The sequence below is a fragment of the Lynx rufus genome, unplaced genomic scaffold, assembly GCF_022079265.1.
Source record: "Lynx rufus isolate CCGP_SWC_20201006 ecotype Redwood Valley unplaced genomic scaffold, mLynRuf1.p SCAF_9, whole genome shotgun sequence".
NCBI classification, from domain to species: Eukaryota; Metazoa; Chordata; class Mammalia; order Carnivora; family Felidae; genus Lynx; species Lynx rufus.
Genome location: NW_025814897.1, coordinates 21391117 through 21408143, shown reverse-complemented (window position 1 = coordinate 21408143; position 17027 = coordinate 21391117). Strand labels below are relative to the sequence as shown.

Below are 17027 nucleotides of genomic sequence, written 5' to 3'. Positions count from 1 at the left end.
CCTTAAGTGCAATTAAGAAAACAGTTCCATTTAAAGCAGCATCAAATAGAATCAAATACTTAACCAAGGAGATATAGACTTGTAAAATGAAAACTAAAAAATATTGATGAAAGAAAATAGAGAAGAATAAATAAATGGAAACATACTCCACGTTCATGGATTGAAAAACTTAATATTGTTGTTTTGTTGTTTTGTTTTTTTTTTTTCTGAGACAGAGAACGAGCAGGGGAGGGGCAGAGAGAGAGGGAGACACAGAATCTGAAGCAGGCTCCAGGCTCCGAGCTGTCAGCACAGAGCCCGACGTGGGGCTCGAACTCACAGGCTGTGAGATCATGACCTGAGCTGAAGTCGGACGCTTAATCAACTGAGCCACCCAGGCGCCCCAAAAAACTTAATATTGTTAACATAAATACTACCCAGGCGCGCCTGAGTGGCTCAGTTGTTTGAGCATCTGACTCTTGATTTCAGGTCATGATCCCAGGATCATGGGATTGAGCCCCAAGTCAGGCTCCACACTGGAGCCTGCCTATGATTTTCTCTCTCTCTCCTTCTTCCCCTCACTTACACTCACTCACTTTCTCTCTATTAAAAAAATAAATAAATAAACAGATATTAATACTACCCAAAGTGATTTACAGATTCAACACAAATTCCAATGCCCTTTTTTGCAGAAATAGAAAACCCCATCCAAAATTCATATGGAAACACAAAGGGCCCTAATAGCCAAAACACTCTTGAAAAAGAGTAAAGCAGCAAGACTCACACTTCCTGATTACGAAACTTACTACAAAGCTATAGTAACCAAGAGAGTGTGGGTTTGGCATAAAGATAAACAGAAAGACCAATGGAATAAATACAAAAACTCAGATACAAAATTTTGCATAAAAGGAAGATTTTCTTGGATATGACACCAAAAGCAAAGGCAACCAAAGCAAAGATAGATAAATGGGATTACATCAAATAAAAATCTTCTGCAGAGCAAAGGAAGCAATCAGCAAAATGAAAAGACAACCTATGGAATGGGAGAAAATGTTTGTAAACCATGCATCTGATAAAAAGTTATCCAAAATGTGTAAGGAACACCTAAAACTCAAAAGTAACAGCAACCACACAAAAAAGAGTCTGCTAAAAAACATGGGCAATGGACCCGAATACACATTTCTAAAAAGAAAACATACAAGTGGCCAAAAAGTATATTAAAAGATGCTCAACATCACTGATTGCCAGAGAAATGCAAATGAAAACCACAGTGAGATACCACCTCACATCTGTTTAAAGGCTAGTATCAAAAAGACAATAGATAAGCATTGGTGAGTTTGTGAAGAAAAGGGAATCCGTGTACAGTGTTGGTTAAGATATACAAAGTTTCCTTTATGCAAGATGAATAAGTTCTGGAGATCTAATGTGCACCAATATCACTATAGCTAATAATTTATTTCCTACTTTTAAATTTGCTAAGAGGGTAGATCTTAAGTATTCTCACTGCAAAAAAAAAGATAACTATGTGAGGTGATAGATATTTTAATTAATTTGGGGGAATTATTTGACAATGTTTACACTTATAAACTCAAGTCAAATATCTTAATTTTTTTATGTTTATTTATTTTTGAGAGAGAGAGACAGAGTGTGAGTGGGAGAGGGGCAGAAAGAGAAGGAGACACAGAATCTGAAGCAGGCTCCAGGCTGTCAGCACAGAGCCTGAGGCGGGGCTCAAACTCATGAGCCGTGAAATCATGACCTGAGCCAAAGTGGGACGCTTAAGTGACTGAGCCACCCAGGTGCCCCTCAAGTCATTATCTTAAATATTTAAAGTTATTAATTTTCAATTATACCCTGTAAAGATGGGGAAGAAAGAAAAAAAATAGCTTTGACTCAATTTCTTCTTTAGTTTTACTGAGGCTGAATCTTGGTGTGGGGGGGGTACCTTTTGCTTATTTTTTTAAAGCAGGCCCCATGCCCACCGTGGAGTCCAAGGCAGGGCTTGAACTCACAACCCTGAGATCAAGACCCAAGCTGAAATCAAGAATTGGACAGTCAACCACCTGAGCCACCCAGGTGCCCCTGAATCACAGTTTTAAGACATCATTTTATGACAAAATTTCAGTTGCCCAAGATAATGGAGAACAAGTGAAAGTTCTTGAACTAGGGAATGACAGATCTGTGCTTTCAGAGGTCATTCTAACAGCAGTGTGGATGGTTAAGTAAGACGGCATGTGTGGAAATGCTAGAAAATAGAAAAGCCACTATGGTTCAGTAGGAGAGTTAAGTTAAAACCTAACCACTGCCTCAATTATGGTGGTGGCTGAAGGAAAGGGATGGATGTCATTGTGGTTGCAGACTCTGTGGCTTAGCATTTGGGTTTTGTGGAAAATATTTTGAAGCTTTGAGAACAACATCACTTTCAGAAAAATTTGAGTTCCTACTCTGTACACTGTACTGTACTTAACAAATAAGACAAAAATTATTCTTACGGAAGTTATAATTATTGAAGAACAGGAGAATTAAAGGGAAGAATGATGAGTGTTATGATGGAGGTTGTTTCAAAATTTATGAGAACCTATATAAGCTGACGTTAATGACTATCTACCGTGGGATAGTCAGTGTTCTAGTCATTTTACTTACATTTTTTCATCTAATGATTAGAACAATTTAATGAAAGTGATGCCATTTTTTTTTTACCATTTCTATTTTACAAAGATAAACCAGAGGAAGAAAGAGATTAAGTAATTTGCCTGGGGTATGATTAGTAAGAGTGGAGGTAGGATTTATACACACGCTCTAACTCTGTAGCCCCTGTTTGTGTGTGTGTGATGAGAAGAAATAGATGACCTCAGTTATTGAAATGTCACAAAAGTCTCAGGAGGATGGTCAGGTACAAATTTCCAGTATGTATTTAAAAAAAAAAAGAAACCTTAGAAGGGATACATGGCATTAAAATTATTTTAGACACATCCCAGGAAGAGACAGTTGACCTGAGATGCTCCATCTTGCAAATTTTCAGATAAAGAAATAAAGAATCTTAGAGGCAGAATGCTTGCAGAAAAATTTCCATTTAGGAAATGGGAAGAAAGAGGGAAATGTATAATCGATTTCCCTTCAGAGATGATGACAGAGAGATGGGAGTTCATTTTGGGCTTTGTCTTGGGAGATACACAATCCCATGAGTGATGAGAAACCTTGAGTTAATTTTGAGTCCCTGAAGAACTAAAGACAGATGCATGGTGGAGGGTGTAAATACAATCCTCTTATTTCCCTTTATGCATAGAATCTATTCCCAAGGGGAAATGACTGTGCAAGCTTCTATTCTGTTTATAACCACGTGCAGTGTATCATTAAACTCACATTCAGTCATGTGTACCTTATCAAATGGCAAATGAGTTAATAATGAAGACTATTTTTCTCTGTTGTTTGAGAGAACTCAAAGTCATAATCAGAAATTATGATCTGTAGCTCGGAAAGGTTTCTGGGACGTATCTGAAGTTACACCTATGCAATATCCTCTTACAATCAAAGGGCACAAAGCCTCAGAACCTGAAATTGCCTTTCCAGGACTGCTGGGGTAAACAAACAATAAGGAAGCACCAGGATATTCTTGCCTAAGAAGGGTGAGTGTTTGAATTCCATTTATATGAATGTCCCTCTTGTTGTAAGATGGAAATCCAAAGATCTAACATATGCCACTTTCATTTTTACTTTGTGCAGTTCTTAGATTCAAGTGAGGAAGAATCTGTTCAAAGGGAGATCAGGAATGTTTAGAGACTTAAGGAGTGCAGGGATACAATATCTCCATCAATAAGTTCCTTCTCCATGGATAGAACTCTCACTTTTCTGGATTTGTGGATTTATTCTGTGACATGAGGCAGTAACTTAACCTGTCCTAGACTCTGGTCCCTTAGTTTTGGATTAGAAACCATGTTCTTGGACACCTGGGTGGCTTAGTCAGTTAAGCGTCTGACTTTAGCTCAGGTCATGATCTCACAATTTATGAGTCCAAGCCCCATGTTGGGCTCTGTGCTGACAGCTCAGAGCCTGAACTCTGCTTCAGATTCTGTGTCTCCCTCTTTCTCTGCCCTTCCCTTGCTGGTGCTGTTTCTCTCTCTCTCTCTCTCTCTCTCTCTCTCTCTCAAAATAAACAAGCATTAAAAATTAAAAAAAGAGGGGCGCCTGGGTGGCTCAGTCGGTTGAGCGTCCGACTTCGGCTCAGGTCATGATCTCATGGTCCGTGAGTTCGGCCCCGCGTCAGGCTCTGGGCTGATGGCTTGGAGCCTGGAGCCTGTTTCGGATTCTGTGTCTCCCTCTCTCTCTGCCCCTCCCCCGTTCATGCTCTGTCTCTCTCTGTCTCAAAAATAAAATAAAAACATTAAAAACAAATTAAAAAAAGAAAAAAGAAAGAAACGATGTTCTCAGTTCCCACCACATAAGCTCTAATATGGATTAGAGACCAGCAAATATCCTAAGATCTCTACCTCCATATTTATTTAATGGGAGTCTTAAGTGAATGAAGAAATGGGGGGATAAGAGAAGGACAATTATGTCCTGGTCCATCCTTTTTCTCCCTTTTCCCTTGGTTTTTCCAGCAGTTGTGTTTGCATATGGCAGCACTGGACTTCCCTCTTTAGGCTAAATTGCGATACTCTTTGCTATATTTAGCTTATAAACCTCTAATAAAGGAGAAGTTAGTGTTTCTCAGTATCATGATAGAGGTAAAGACAGATTTTATTGATCTAGATTTGGTTAGTCTCAGATAGTCCCAGCCTATATTCCCTCTTTTAGGATGCAATATTGTGGGAAGTGCTGGGTTTTCATCTAATGCAACCCTGTTTTTCTGTGCTCACAGATCCCCTTGGAGAAGAATGGCTCCTACAAATGCTTCTTTTGTGACTGAATTTATGCTGGTGGGGCTAACAGACCTACCAGATCTCCAGCTCCCCCTGTTCTGCCTGTTTCTAGTCACGTATGTGGTCACTGTGTTAGCAAATTTGGGCTTGATAACTCTAATTGGGCTGAATTCACACCTACATACCCCCATGTACTTTTTCCTCTCCAATTTGTCCTTCATAGACCTCTGTTATGCTTCTGTGTTTACACCCAAAATGCTGATTAATTTCACATCAAAGAAGAATATTATCTCCTATAGGGGGTGCATGACCCAATTCTACTTTTTTTGTTTCTTTATCATTTCTGAATGCTATGTGCTGACATCAATGGCCTATGATCGCTATGTGGCCATCTGTAACCCACTTTTGTATAATGTTGTCATGTCCCCTAAAGTGTGTTCCAGCCTTATGCTTGGTTCATATTTGATGGCATTTTCGGGTGCTATGGCCCACACAGGATGCATGCTGAGACTGACCTTCTGTGATGCAAACACCATCAACCATTATTTGTGTGACATCCTCCCCCTTCTCCAGCTCTCCTGCACAAACACCTACGTGAATGAGCTGGTGGTTTTCATTGTGGTGGGCATCAACATCATTGTGCCCAGTGTCACCATCTTTGTGTCTTATGGTTGCATCCTTTCCAGCATCCTCCGCATCAGTTCCACTGAGGGCAGGTCCAAAGCGTTCAGCACCTGCAGTTCCCACATAATTTCTGTTTCCTTGTTCTTTGGATCAGGTGCATTTACATATCTTAAACCGTCGTCTGCTCTGTCTATGCATAAGGGGAAAATCTCTTCTGTCTTTTATACCAGTGTGGTTCCCATGATGAACCCTTTAATCTACAGCTTGAGAAACAAAGATGTTAAAACTGCTCTGAGAAAAACCTTCAGTAGGAGAAGGTTTTGATCAGAATCAGTGTCCCTGTGCAGGTAGTAATAGGACTGGTATATTCTGTTTCTTTTATCACAGTAGTTTAGGCAGAGACTTCATATCCTATATCTTTGTTACCATGATGAAGGAAATCGGAGTCTTCTCTCAATTTGTTTCCAATTTTTAAATAGTATAATTTCCTTCTCACCAGTTTTGCAATTTCTACTCTTTTACACCATTTTAACTATTTAACATTAATGAATAAGCTTATCTCTGTTTTTCCATTGTCATTATGGAGTTTGCTTTTTTTTCTCCTGGAAAAAGAGAAAAGGTTCTGCAAAAGATCAGGTAAAGTAATACTACGGTGATCTTGGATTCTTACCTGCGACTTATAATGTACTGGTGGAATCAGGAATCAGATAATCCATACTCTACTGGTTACATCTTCCATTGGCCTTTAATGTGCCTCCTTGAAATGCCAGTGTTTCACAGATATAGCAGGTTTCATGAAGTCCATAAAATATAATCCACTTGCCAGCTGTAAACTGGCATAAGCTCCTTCTGGCAGAGATTTCATATTTATCTTGGTAAATATGAAACTGAGACATATTTATATCATGAATATATATTTATTGCATAGACATGATACTGAAGCTGAGAAAATTTAATGAGTTAAATCATACAGCTTATGAAAGAAACACCTAGATAAACTGTAACCTCCTGATTTCAGTCTGCTGCTGTTTCAAATATACTTGTCTACTTCATTTCATTATTTTTATTTCAGTAATCGTGGAATATGAGAAAACGTTTTTATTTTTGAAGTTGACAGTGCTTTGTTGGCTTATACATGAATATCTCTCAGGGTAGTGGTTGTTTTAGGAAAATAGTTTAATAGTTCTTTTTCTTGTGAAAGAGAAGTCCTGTTATGCTAGGATAGTTGAGAGATGATTGGCTCAAACATGGAGCTTTTCCTGTAAATTAAGTTAAAAAAAGATTTTAGAATGTTTGCAAGTACTAGTAATTCACAGAATAGGGCACAGAAGAGAAAGGAACCTGGCCACAAATCATTAGGTCAAGACATAAAAAAACGCATGTACAGTAAACAAAAAATCTCTCTGTAGAAAAAAGGACAATGAGGTTTAAAACCACATTTCAATTTGAATTTGTATCCTGCTCTTTAGAGCACTGTAATTATCCCGCACTGTGCATACAGCTTTGATAAAACTTATAATGCATGATGATCATGCATTAATAGTGTTTTGGGGAAGGTAGGCCCAAATTGGTGGCCACATTTATGAGGAACCAGGAACACAGAGATCAGAAATTTCAGGAGATTAAATAGTATGTGGTATTCAAAACTCAAGTGAGGTTGAAGGAGTTTAGAAAGCAAATTATGGGGAAAAGACAGCTGTTTCTATGACTCTTCCTTTCTGGAAGCTCTAGGAATGTTATGGAGACCTCAGGATTTCTCTGGATAGGATAAAAGTGAAAGTCACTTGATATTTAAACAGGAAAACTCACAGAGCTACAGGACTCGGGAACAGCTAAATCACTCCTGTTTTTGTTGGTTTCCATATGCTACTCCCATATGGAGTTTAAGATACAAAACCCTGAAACTGCAGCTGGGAAAGCAATGACAACTTGAAAGAAACACGCGGTGAATAAACCAAGTTGTGACAATTTCTTTTCTGGAATAGGATGTTGGCTTATTTTTCTTTTGAGACAACACAAAAAGATGACTACTTTAAAAACTTTTAATCCTAAATTTCACTTCTGAATCCAATATTACGCTATATATTAACTAACTAGAATTTGGATAAAATCTTGATACAAACAAAAACCTCTTAATCAAGTGATAATTTAAACATTTCTAAGATAACTTTAATAATATTACTTTTATACCATTTTTCTAATATTCGCTCAAGATTTAGATATTGTGATGTCCATCAACTGATGAATGGATAAAGAAGATGTGTGTGTGTGTGTGTGTGTGCGCGCGTGCGCGTGTGTGTATACAATGGAATACTACTTGGCAATGAAAAATAATGAAATCTTACCATTTGCAACAATGTGGATGGAACTAGAGGGTAATATGGTAAGCGAAATAAGTCAGTCAAAGACAGGTATCATATGATATCACTCATTTGTGGAATTTGAGAAACAAAACAGATAAATATAGGGAAAGGGAGGAAAAATAACATAAAAACAGAGAGGGAGGCAAACCATTAGAGACTCTTAAGTACAGAGAACAAACTGAGGGTTGCTGGAGGGGTGGTGAGTGGGGCAATGGGTTAAATGAGTGATGGGCTTTAAGAAGCACACTTTTCAGGATGAGACTGGGTGTCATATATAAGAGATGAATCACTGGGCTCTACTCCTGAAGCCAAGACTTCACTGTATGTTAACTAACTTGAATTTACATTAAAAAAATAAAGATTTAGGTATTGTGAAATTTAGCATAACTGGTTTGTTAGCTTGTCTTTTTTTTAGATGTTTGACATCGCAAAAACCTTGACTGTGGTTCACTTATTTATTTTAAAAATTAATTTTTTTCTGGAAGCCAATTTATTACAAAGAAGAATTAATTGATCTTTAACTAAAGTATAGTTAGCATAAATATTACACTAGTTTCACACATACAACGTAGTGATCTGACATTTATATACTGTACAAAATGCTCACCATGATAAATGTAGTTATCATCTATCACCAGATAGCCACTGACTTATGATTTTACATGACCTCTCACACCACATGCCCTGACCTCCATATCAACATGCTTGATTTGCACTTACCAAGTAATATTTATAGAAAATGGTTGATTTTCACTGTTTTTTTTTAATTTTTGCTTTTCTTTTACTTATTGTCTATTTTGATGAAATTGTATTCCTTATTGAAAAAAGTGTGTCAGTATGTAAATAATGTCTGTGCTATTCAGGAATCCCTGTAGACATTGCAAAGGTGTGTTCATATTGTTATGTATCTTATCACTATTTGAGGTAGCTAAAAGTATGTGTTAAACCTGGTCACTAATATTTCATTTGAGAAGCCTTAAAATACAAGTGAAATCTGCTTCAGTTGCAGACAAAGACTTTCGGAAATGATAATTTTTTACTGCTGAAAAGATAAGCTTTCTTTTGAACTAGGCCCCATTTTTTTCAGGTTGTTTGGGGAAAAGTTTATTAAAATTGTTATAAAAGCTATTAAGACATTTATAAAGGTAAGATTGACAAAGCTTTAGTAAAAGCAACTCAGCTGACAACTTTCTGGTTAGTGATTTAAGAACTGTGTATGGATTTTCCTTTTTTCAAAAGGAGAGCCAAGTTAGGGGTGTTACATGCACAACATAGAGTTATCCTTTATGGTTTTTGCTTTTTCGTGTTATGTGAACGGTCATAAAAGAAGTTAGGAGAGAATCATATCAAATTGTCACAGCTAGGAGTCAAGTAGGTAAAGCATGGGATTTGTCTGGACCTGTGTACTAGGACAGAGCCATCTCTAAATCAGTATGAAAGCTTGAGCTTTCTGGGCAATAACAGAAAATGATCCTCCTAGTTCAGGACCAGAAGTGACGTTGATTACATTCTGCCTTTGTTTAATCTAAACTTTCTGTACATGAGCTGGTATTGTTGCTCAGGACCAGGTCTGGAATGAGCATGATGGGGGTAAGCTGTGGTTAAGGTGTCATGCAAACCAGAAGTACAAGGGGTTCTGAGTTCCATGTCCTTTGAATTGCTGAACACCTACATTTATTGAACCTAGTTTTCCACTCCTCTTTACAGAGCACCCTAAGCACACCCCCCTCCCTACACACACAGAATCTTGGAGTCTTATATTTTATGAGATCGCTGCCTAACACTGATTGTATGATATGCAAACTACTTTCAGGTAGATGGTTCCTGGTTCCAGCTGCTGCGAAGGATGAGCAGGAAGTACTTGCTGAATCTAGTAAAAGGAAATGATTATTGCTTTAATCACTTTCTTGTTCATGGAAATACACACACACACACTTGCGTGCACACACACACACAGCATCTTGTACCTCTAAGTACCTAGCAATGTATGGCATTGGGCTATATGTCACAGACATAAATAAGGCATGGTAAGAAAAAGATATAAATGTATATTATCATAATGCGACAGAGTAGATGGATTCTAAAATCAGTATTAAAATTACTTCTTAAAATTGATTTTGGGGGCGCCTGGGTGGCTCAGTTCGTTGAGCATCCAACTTCGGCTCAGGTCATGATCTCGCAGTTCATGATTTTGAGGCTCTGTGCTGACAGTTCAGAGCTTGGAGCCTGCTTCAGATGCTGTGTCTTTCTCTCTCTGTCCCTCCCTCGCTTGCACTCTGTCTCTTTCTCTCTCTCTGAAAAATAAATGAATGTTAAATAAATAAATAAATAAATAAATAAATAAATAAATAAATTGATTTTGTTGAATTGATGTCCATGTTGGGGGACGAACCTGGTATTTTCCCTGAGTCCGGCAGAATTGGTTTTGCTCTCGTGCATTGGGACATTTCAGTTTATTATCAGCTGAACAACAGTTGGTTGATATGTGGGGTTTTGTTATGCAAAATCTGTACCTTTAAACATTAATCTCATACACAGAAATTTTACACACTGAGACAGAGACATTCATCTTTCTCAGTGACTAGTGGCTGGTGGAATCATAGGGGCTCTGAAATCCTCTCTCTGCTGTAAAGTTAAATTAACCCACTTCAAATATTCATAGAGATGTGCAGGGTGTTACGATTGCTCTTAACGTGTTTTAGTTTTTTCTGCACTGTCACATCTGTCAGTTTAAGTATTCCGAAGGGAAGTAATGTGAGATAAAGAGAGGGAATCTTAGTTTTCATTTCACAGATTAAGAAACTGATGCTTAGACTTGTTCATGATTTGTCTCAAATTACAACCTTTTCTTTTTTTTTTTTTTTTGAGAGAGAGCAAAGGTGCAAATGAGCAAGGGGCAGAGAGAGAGAATCCGATGAGGGGCAGAGAAAGAGAGAAAGAGAGAGAGGTGGGCTCACCTAAAGTAGGGCTTGTGTTCACCTGAAGTGGGGCTCGAGCTCACCCAATGTGGAACTTGAACTCACGAACCCATGAGATCATGACCTAAGCCGAAGTCTGGTGCTTAACAACTGAGCCACCCCGGGCACCCTCAAATTACAACTTTCAAGTGGTAGAGCTGTGACAAGGAATGGTGTTTTGATTCTAAGGATATCAAGGTATTATTATTATTATTATACCGTACTTTTAAATATCAGTGAAACATGAAAATGGTTTTAGTGACTAAAAAGGCTCAGAACACAAATAAAAGCAAAATCCTAAACTAAGAAAAAATGTCAAAAAATATCTTTGACATTTCATATTTGAAAGTTTTATCGCTTAGAATGTGTGAATATATTCTTATTTTATACTGGCCTACATGATAAATGGAAACACCTAGGGTAGGCTATAATAATCATTTCCATGTTTTATTTTCCTTCTGCTGGCTGGATGTGGAATGCATGAGGCCCCACTTAAGTGAGAAGCTGGGAACAAATGCTCCTGCATGATTGTAGCGGTATCATGATGGAGAATGGGAGACTGTAGGGGCGCACAAGGGCTCTGGAAGGCAGGAATAGTCAATTTATAGATCTTCATGGTCATTATAAGCTGTTCATTTTATGATGGTTGAAGTGTATATTTTGTAGACTTTGATATATGTATTTATGTTAACTTTCACAGTAAATTAAGGCTGAGATTTGATTATACTCTACTGAAATTAAATATTAAACTAATCAGGACTCAGAATAAAGTCACAGGTGAAGGAAACAGCCTTCCAAGTACAGCATGGCTCGCACAGAAGAAACCAGCATAAGTAATGTATGGAGGGCGCTAAACCAGTCCAGGGGAGAGAGAATCCTTTTACTACACCCAATGAGGAATTTCCAGCAGTGTCTGTGGGAGGAGCAAAGTCAACATAGAACCCCGTTGTATAGGTTTGTAGTAGGTTATATGTCATTAGGTTAATGTAAAGAGGATATAGTTCTCATAACATTATATAATTTAATTTTCTTCACCCTTTCTACATTCTTGATAAAGTCTTTTCTTAAAGAACTTTTTTAAAATATTAAAAAAAAGTTAATGTTTATTTTTGAGAAAGAGAGAGACAGAGTGTGAACTGGGAAGGGACAAAGAGAGAGGGAGACACAGAATCTGAAGCAGGCTTGAGGCTCAGAGCTGTCAGCACAGAGCCTGACACAGGGCTCAAACTCAAGAACCGCAAGATCATGACTTGAGCCAAAGTCGAACGCTTAACCGACTGAGCCACCCAGGTGCCCCTTTTTAAAAAATTTTTAATGTTTATTTATTTTTGACAGAGAGAGAGAGAGACAGAGCATGAGCAGGGAGAGGCATAGAGAGAGAGAGAGATAGGGAGACACAAAATCCAAAGCAGGCTGCAGGCTCTTAGCTGCCAGCACAGAGCTTGACATGAGGCTCGAACTCATGGAGTGCAAGATCAGGACCTGAGCCGATGTCGGACACTCAACCAACTGAGCCACCCAGGCACCCCCTTCTTTTTTTTTTTTAATTTTTTTAACGTTTATTTAGTTTTGAGAGACAGAGCACAAATGGGGGAGGGGCAGAGAGAGAGAGGGAGACACAGAATCTGAAGCAGGCTCCAGGCTCTGAGCTGTCAGCACAGAGCCCAATGCGGGGCTTGAACTCACGAACTGTAAGATCATGACCTGAGCTGTGAGGTCATGAAGTCGGATGCCTAACAGACTGAGCCAACCCAGGTACCTCTTCTTAAAGAACTTCTTTAAGCATTATGTTCGACAACTATGTGAATATAATGATTTGGGAATATAGAAAAATTGATATATTTAGGCATAGAGAAAAGACTGCTTCAATCACCAGAGGTATTATAAAACATAACCATTGAATCAGAACCAGATATCACCAACATAATTCAAGTTTAGAGGTGATCCAGTAGTCAGTAAATTTGTGCTGAGTCCCAGAATATTGGGTTAGAGCATTTTATATCTCACCTGCCTGGATAAGCATTGTTCCTGGAAGTTGGTATAGATCTGACTATGCAGGTAGAAGTCAGATTAGCTCCGTTAAGTAAAATGGAGAGTGGATAAGTAGTTAACCCATGGTATTTGTATATGTATACTCATAATGCAATTTTTATGGGACTTATTTTTCTATAAATAGGTCATAGTATCGGGAAATTGCTATGATGGGAACTTTTCAGCCTTTTTTTTCTCCAAATGTGCTTTCTGATCCTATCTCACTGTCCTGCTGAGGTTTCTAAAATGTACATATTGGTCCACATGGTAGCATCCAATAAGTGCCTCATGCTTCCTTCACTATGTTTCATTCTTTTTCCATTTCACCCTCTCATGGAATAATTTCCAGTGGCCTTTTATCCAATTCAGTGATTCCTTCTTTTGTTTGGTCTGGTTTGCTCTGGAGCCCCTCCAGTGAATTTTTCAGTGCTGTTATTGTATTCTTCAGCTCCATGATTTCTGTTTAATACTTTTTTCTGTCTCTTGTTCAGATTTCCTCTTGGTTTGTGTTTTGTTCTCTGACTACAGCGAGCATCTTGATGACAGTTATTTTCAATTCTCTGTCAGGTATATCACATATTTTCATTCCATTAGAGTCAGTTTATGGAGATTGCTCTTATTCCTTTTTGGAAAGTGTTTCAACTTGTCTTCATTTTCATTGACTCTCCGCACTGGTGTCTGCACATTAGACAAACACCCATTTGGCCTAATACTCATGGACTGGCCTTGAACTGGAGAGGGCACCACCAATAAGCCTGGTCAGAGACTCTGGAGGCCTCTCAAAGTTTGTGCAGTCCAATCCTCTTTCTTTGTTCTTAGTGACCTCCCCTCCCCACCAACAAAGGCATCCATAGTGTGCCAGGTCCCATCTGTGCTCTAAAACATGCAAGACTGAAGCTAGTTCCTCAGACAGCTCACAGATAAATTGTGTTATTGAACACCTTGTGCCCATTTTCCCTCACCAGAAAGAAGCTGTAAGAAAGGGCTTTTCAATTGCTTGGTCTGTGCTGAGCCAGGGGGAGGAGCTATGGTGACTTCCAGGGCAAACCACCGTCTTTACTCTCTCTCACCCCAGGCAGCTGAAGTGTGCTGTGTCCTGTATTCCCTCTGCTTTCTGACAGAGACTCTCTAGAAGCCAGTCTTCAGGACACAGCTAATAAAAGCTGGGGCATTGGACACGTGGTGCACTTCTTTCCCTCCCCTCGGAGAAGCCAGGAACTTGGGGGTTTTGTCCCAATTTGAAGGTGCTGTGCAAGGATAAGTATAGGACAAGAGGATATCTTGACCTTCCCTACCAGTTTCAGTGTGACCAGTTTCATGCTTTAACTGGGAGCAGGACTGCCTTAACTAGTATCTGGATTTCCCACAAAAGCAATCTGTACATGAAATGTTTTCGAATCAGTGTATTCATGGAGGGTATGAGGTCTAGGGCTTCCTCTTCTGCCATCTTGTTTAATGGGAAATGGGAATTTATTCTTTGCCCCTCTTTGGGAAATGTCCATTCCCTACAGTGGAGGGAAAACTTTGGTAAAATTTTGAGTCGCTACAGCATTGGAGACACGTTATGGTCCTTTGTGTAAATACAATCCCCTCAATACCCTATTACACCTAGAAACTATTCCCTGTGGGAGAGACTGAGTAAGTGTCTGCCCTGTTTATAACTGGGTACATTATATCCTTACACTTGCGTTAAGTCTTCTGTGAATTTTAAGTGGCAAAAATGATAATAAGAAAGGCTGTTTATTTTTGTCTGCTGCTTGAGAGGACTCAAAATCAGAAATTCTATTCTGTAGTTCAGAAAGATTTCCAGAGCACATCAGAAATTAAGAGTGGTCTCCATCCTCATAGAACCAAAGGGAGCGAAGTCTCAGAGACTAAAGCTTCCCCTTCAGAACCACAGGGGTAATAATGGTAGGGAAGAACCAAGGTTTTCTTGCCTAGAGAAGGTGAGTTTCTGAATTCCATTTATATTAATGTCCTCCTTTTGTGATGGAAGTCCAGGGATCTAAGATATGCCACTTTCATTCCAGATTTTGCAGTCCTCAGACTCAAGTGAAATTGACAGAAGAACCTGTTGGAGGGGGGATGGTGGTGCAGGGAAGGTTCAGAGACATTATTGGGTTCAAAGGATGCAATGTATTGGTCAGTTCCATGGATGGAACTCTCACTCTTCCAAAGTTACGGTTTTTACTTTGTGGCATGGAGCAGGAACTTAAACTCTCCTAGTCCTGGTCTTTTATTTGGATTGGAAACAATGTTTTTCATTCTCACCACACCAAGTCTAATCCCCATTAGAGGCCAGCACCAGGTTGGTGGGTTGCTGCCTCCAATTTTACTGATTAGGGGAGGGGTCATGTGGTCAAAGAAATGAAATCAGAGGAGGCAATTCTCTCCTAGTCCAATCTTCTCCCTTAACCTTTGCTTTATGCAGCAGTCATGTTGACATATGGAAACATTGGCCTTCATGCTGTCAGCTCAGTTTTGATGCTCTGTGCTTATGAGTTTATAAAGACTCTAATGAGGGAATGCCCATGTCACTAGGTTCACGATAATGGTAAAGCAGATCTGTGGGTCCAGATTAGGCTAGTCTCAGATATTCTTTGTACATACCCAATTCTCATGAGAGGCTATATGGTGAGAAAAATTGAATTTTTCTGTGTAACATTTTCCTCCTGTGTCCACAGGTTCACTTAGAGTAAAATGGTGCCTGGGAATGCTTCTTCTGTGACTGAATTCATTCTGCTGGGGCTAACAGACCTACCAGATCTCCAGCTCCCCCTGTTCTGCCTGTTTCTAGTCATGTATGTGGTCACTGCATTGGGAAATTTGGGCTTGATAACTCTAATTGGGCTGAATTCACACCTACACACCCCCATGTACTTTTTCCTCTCCAATTTGTCCTTCATAGACTTCTGTTATTCTTCTGTGTTTACACCCAAAATGCTATTTAACTTCACATCAAAGAAGAATATCATCTCCTATAGGGGGTGCATGGCCCAGCTTTACCTTTTCAGTTTTTTTGGTATTTCTGAAGGTTATGTGCTGACATCAATGGCCTATGATCGCTATGTGGCCATCTGCAACCCACTTTTGTATAATGTTGTCCTGTCCCCTAAAGCGTGTTCCAGCCTTATGCTTGGTTCATATTTGATGGCATTTTCGGGTGCTATGGCCCACACAGGATGCATGCTGAGACTGACCTTCTGTGATGCAAACACCATCAACCATTATTTGTGTGACATCCTCCCTGTGCTCCAACTTTCCTGCACAAGCACCTATGTAAATGAACTGGTGGTTTTCATTGTGGTGGGAATCAATGTGATTGTGCCCAGTGTCACCATCTTTGTGTCTTATGGTTGCATCCTCTCCAGCATCCTCCGCATCAGCTCCACTGAGGGCAGGTCCAAAGCGTTCAGCACCTGCAGTTCCCACATAATTGCTGTTTCCTTGTTCTTTGGATCAGGTGCATTTATGTATCTTAAACCATCTTCTGCTGGGTCTATGGATGAGGGGAAAATCTCTTCTGTCTTTTATACCAGTATAGTTCCCTTGATGAACCCATTCATTTACAGCTTGAGAAACAAAGACATTAAACTTGCTCTGAGAAAAACTCTGAATAGGGGAAAGTTTTGATATATCTGCCACTTGGCATTAGAAACTTGTATCAAACACTGTATTCCCAGTGTTCCATCTTCCAATTGGCAAGTATATGTCTCCTTTAAGTCCTGGGATTGAAGATTCCACAAAGGCAATCAAGGTTAATCCACTTTCCATATGTAAACATCAAGTATAAAGTGTCCTTTGGCAGGCTTTTCTCTTTGACCTTTGAACAGCCAAACTGACACATCAGTGATCCTCAAAATATATTTATTGTATGCATGGGAGAGTGAAGCTCAGAGTAGCTAGATTTACCTAAAGTCACATAGCTTCGTCAAATCAAAGCCTTCTGATTTCAAGTCTACTATTTGTAGCCTATTTTGCTCTACTTTATTCTGTTTTTGTTTCAGTAAGCACGGACTATGAGAAAACATTGCAAATTTGAAAATTAACTCTGCTTTGTTCCAAGATGATTCATGAATTTCTCTCGGTGTGGGTATTACTTTTTTTCATATTCTCTTTCAAAAAACACTTTGATGGTTCTTTTTGTTGGGAGAGACAATGCCTTGGGAGCTAGTATATTAGAAAGATGTTTGGCTCAAATAGGGAGGTTATTT

The 17027-nt window shown here is 39.1% G+C and overlaps 2 protein-coding genes across 2 annotated transcripts; both read left to right on the top strand.

Moving 5' to 3' along the window:
• The first annotated feature begins 4838 nt into the window (after window positions 1–4838).
• Window positions 4839–5786, top strand: LOC124505296 (olfactory receptor 145-like). The gene has a single exon (XM_047071202.1). It carries the CDS (start codon window positions 4854–4856, stop codon window positions 5784–5786), a length of 933 nt encoding a protein of 310 aa, XP_046927158.1. The 5' UTR covers window positions 4839–4853.
• A 9727-nt stretch (window positions 5787–15513) lies between these two features.
• Window positions 15514–16446, top strand: LOC124505305 (olfactory receptor 145-like). Its single transcript, XM_047071214.1, has one exon. It carries the CDS (start codon window positions 15514–15516, stop codon window positions 16444–16446), a length of 933 nt encoding a protein of 310 aa, XP_046927170.1.
• The last annotated feature ends 581 nt before the right edge of the window (window positions 16447–17027 follow it).

Bases quoted from the DNA above. Each gene is read 5' to 3' on its own strand.
- LOC124505296 (XM_047071202.1), top strand. From the start codon at position 4,854: ATGGCTCCTACAAATGCTTCTTTTGTGACTGAATTTATGCTGGTGGGG.
- LOC124505305 (XM_047071214.1), top strand. From the start codon at position 15,514: ATGGTGCCTGGGAATGCTTCTTCTGTGACTGAATTCATTCTGCTGGGG.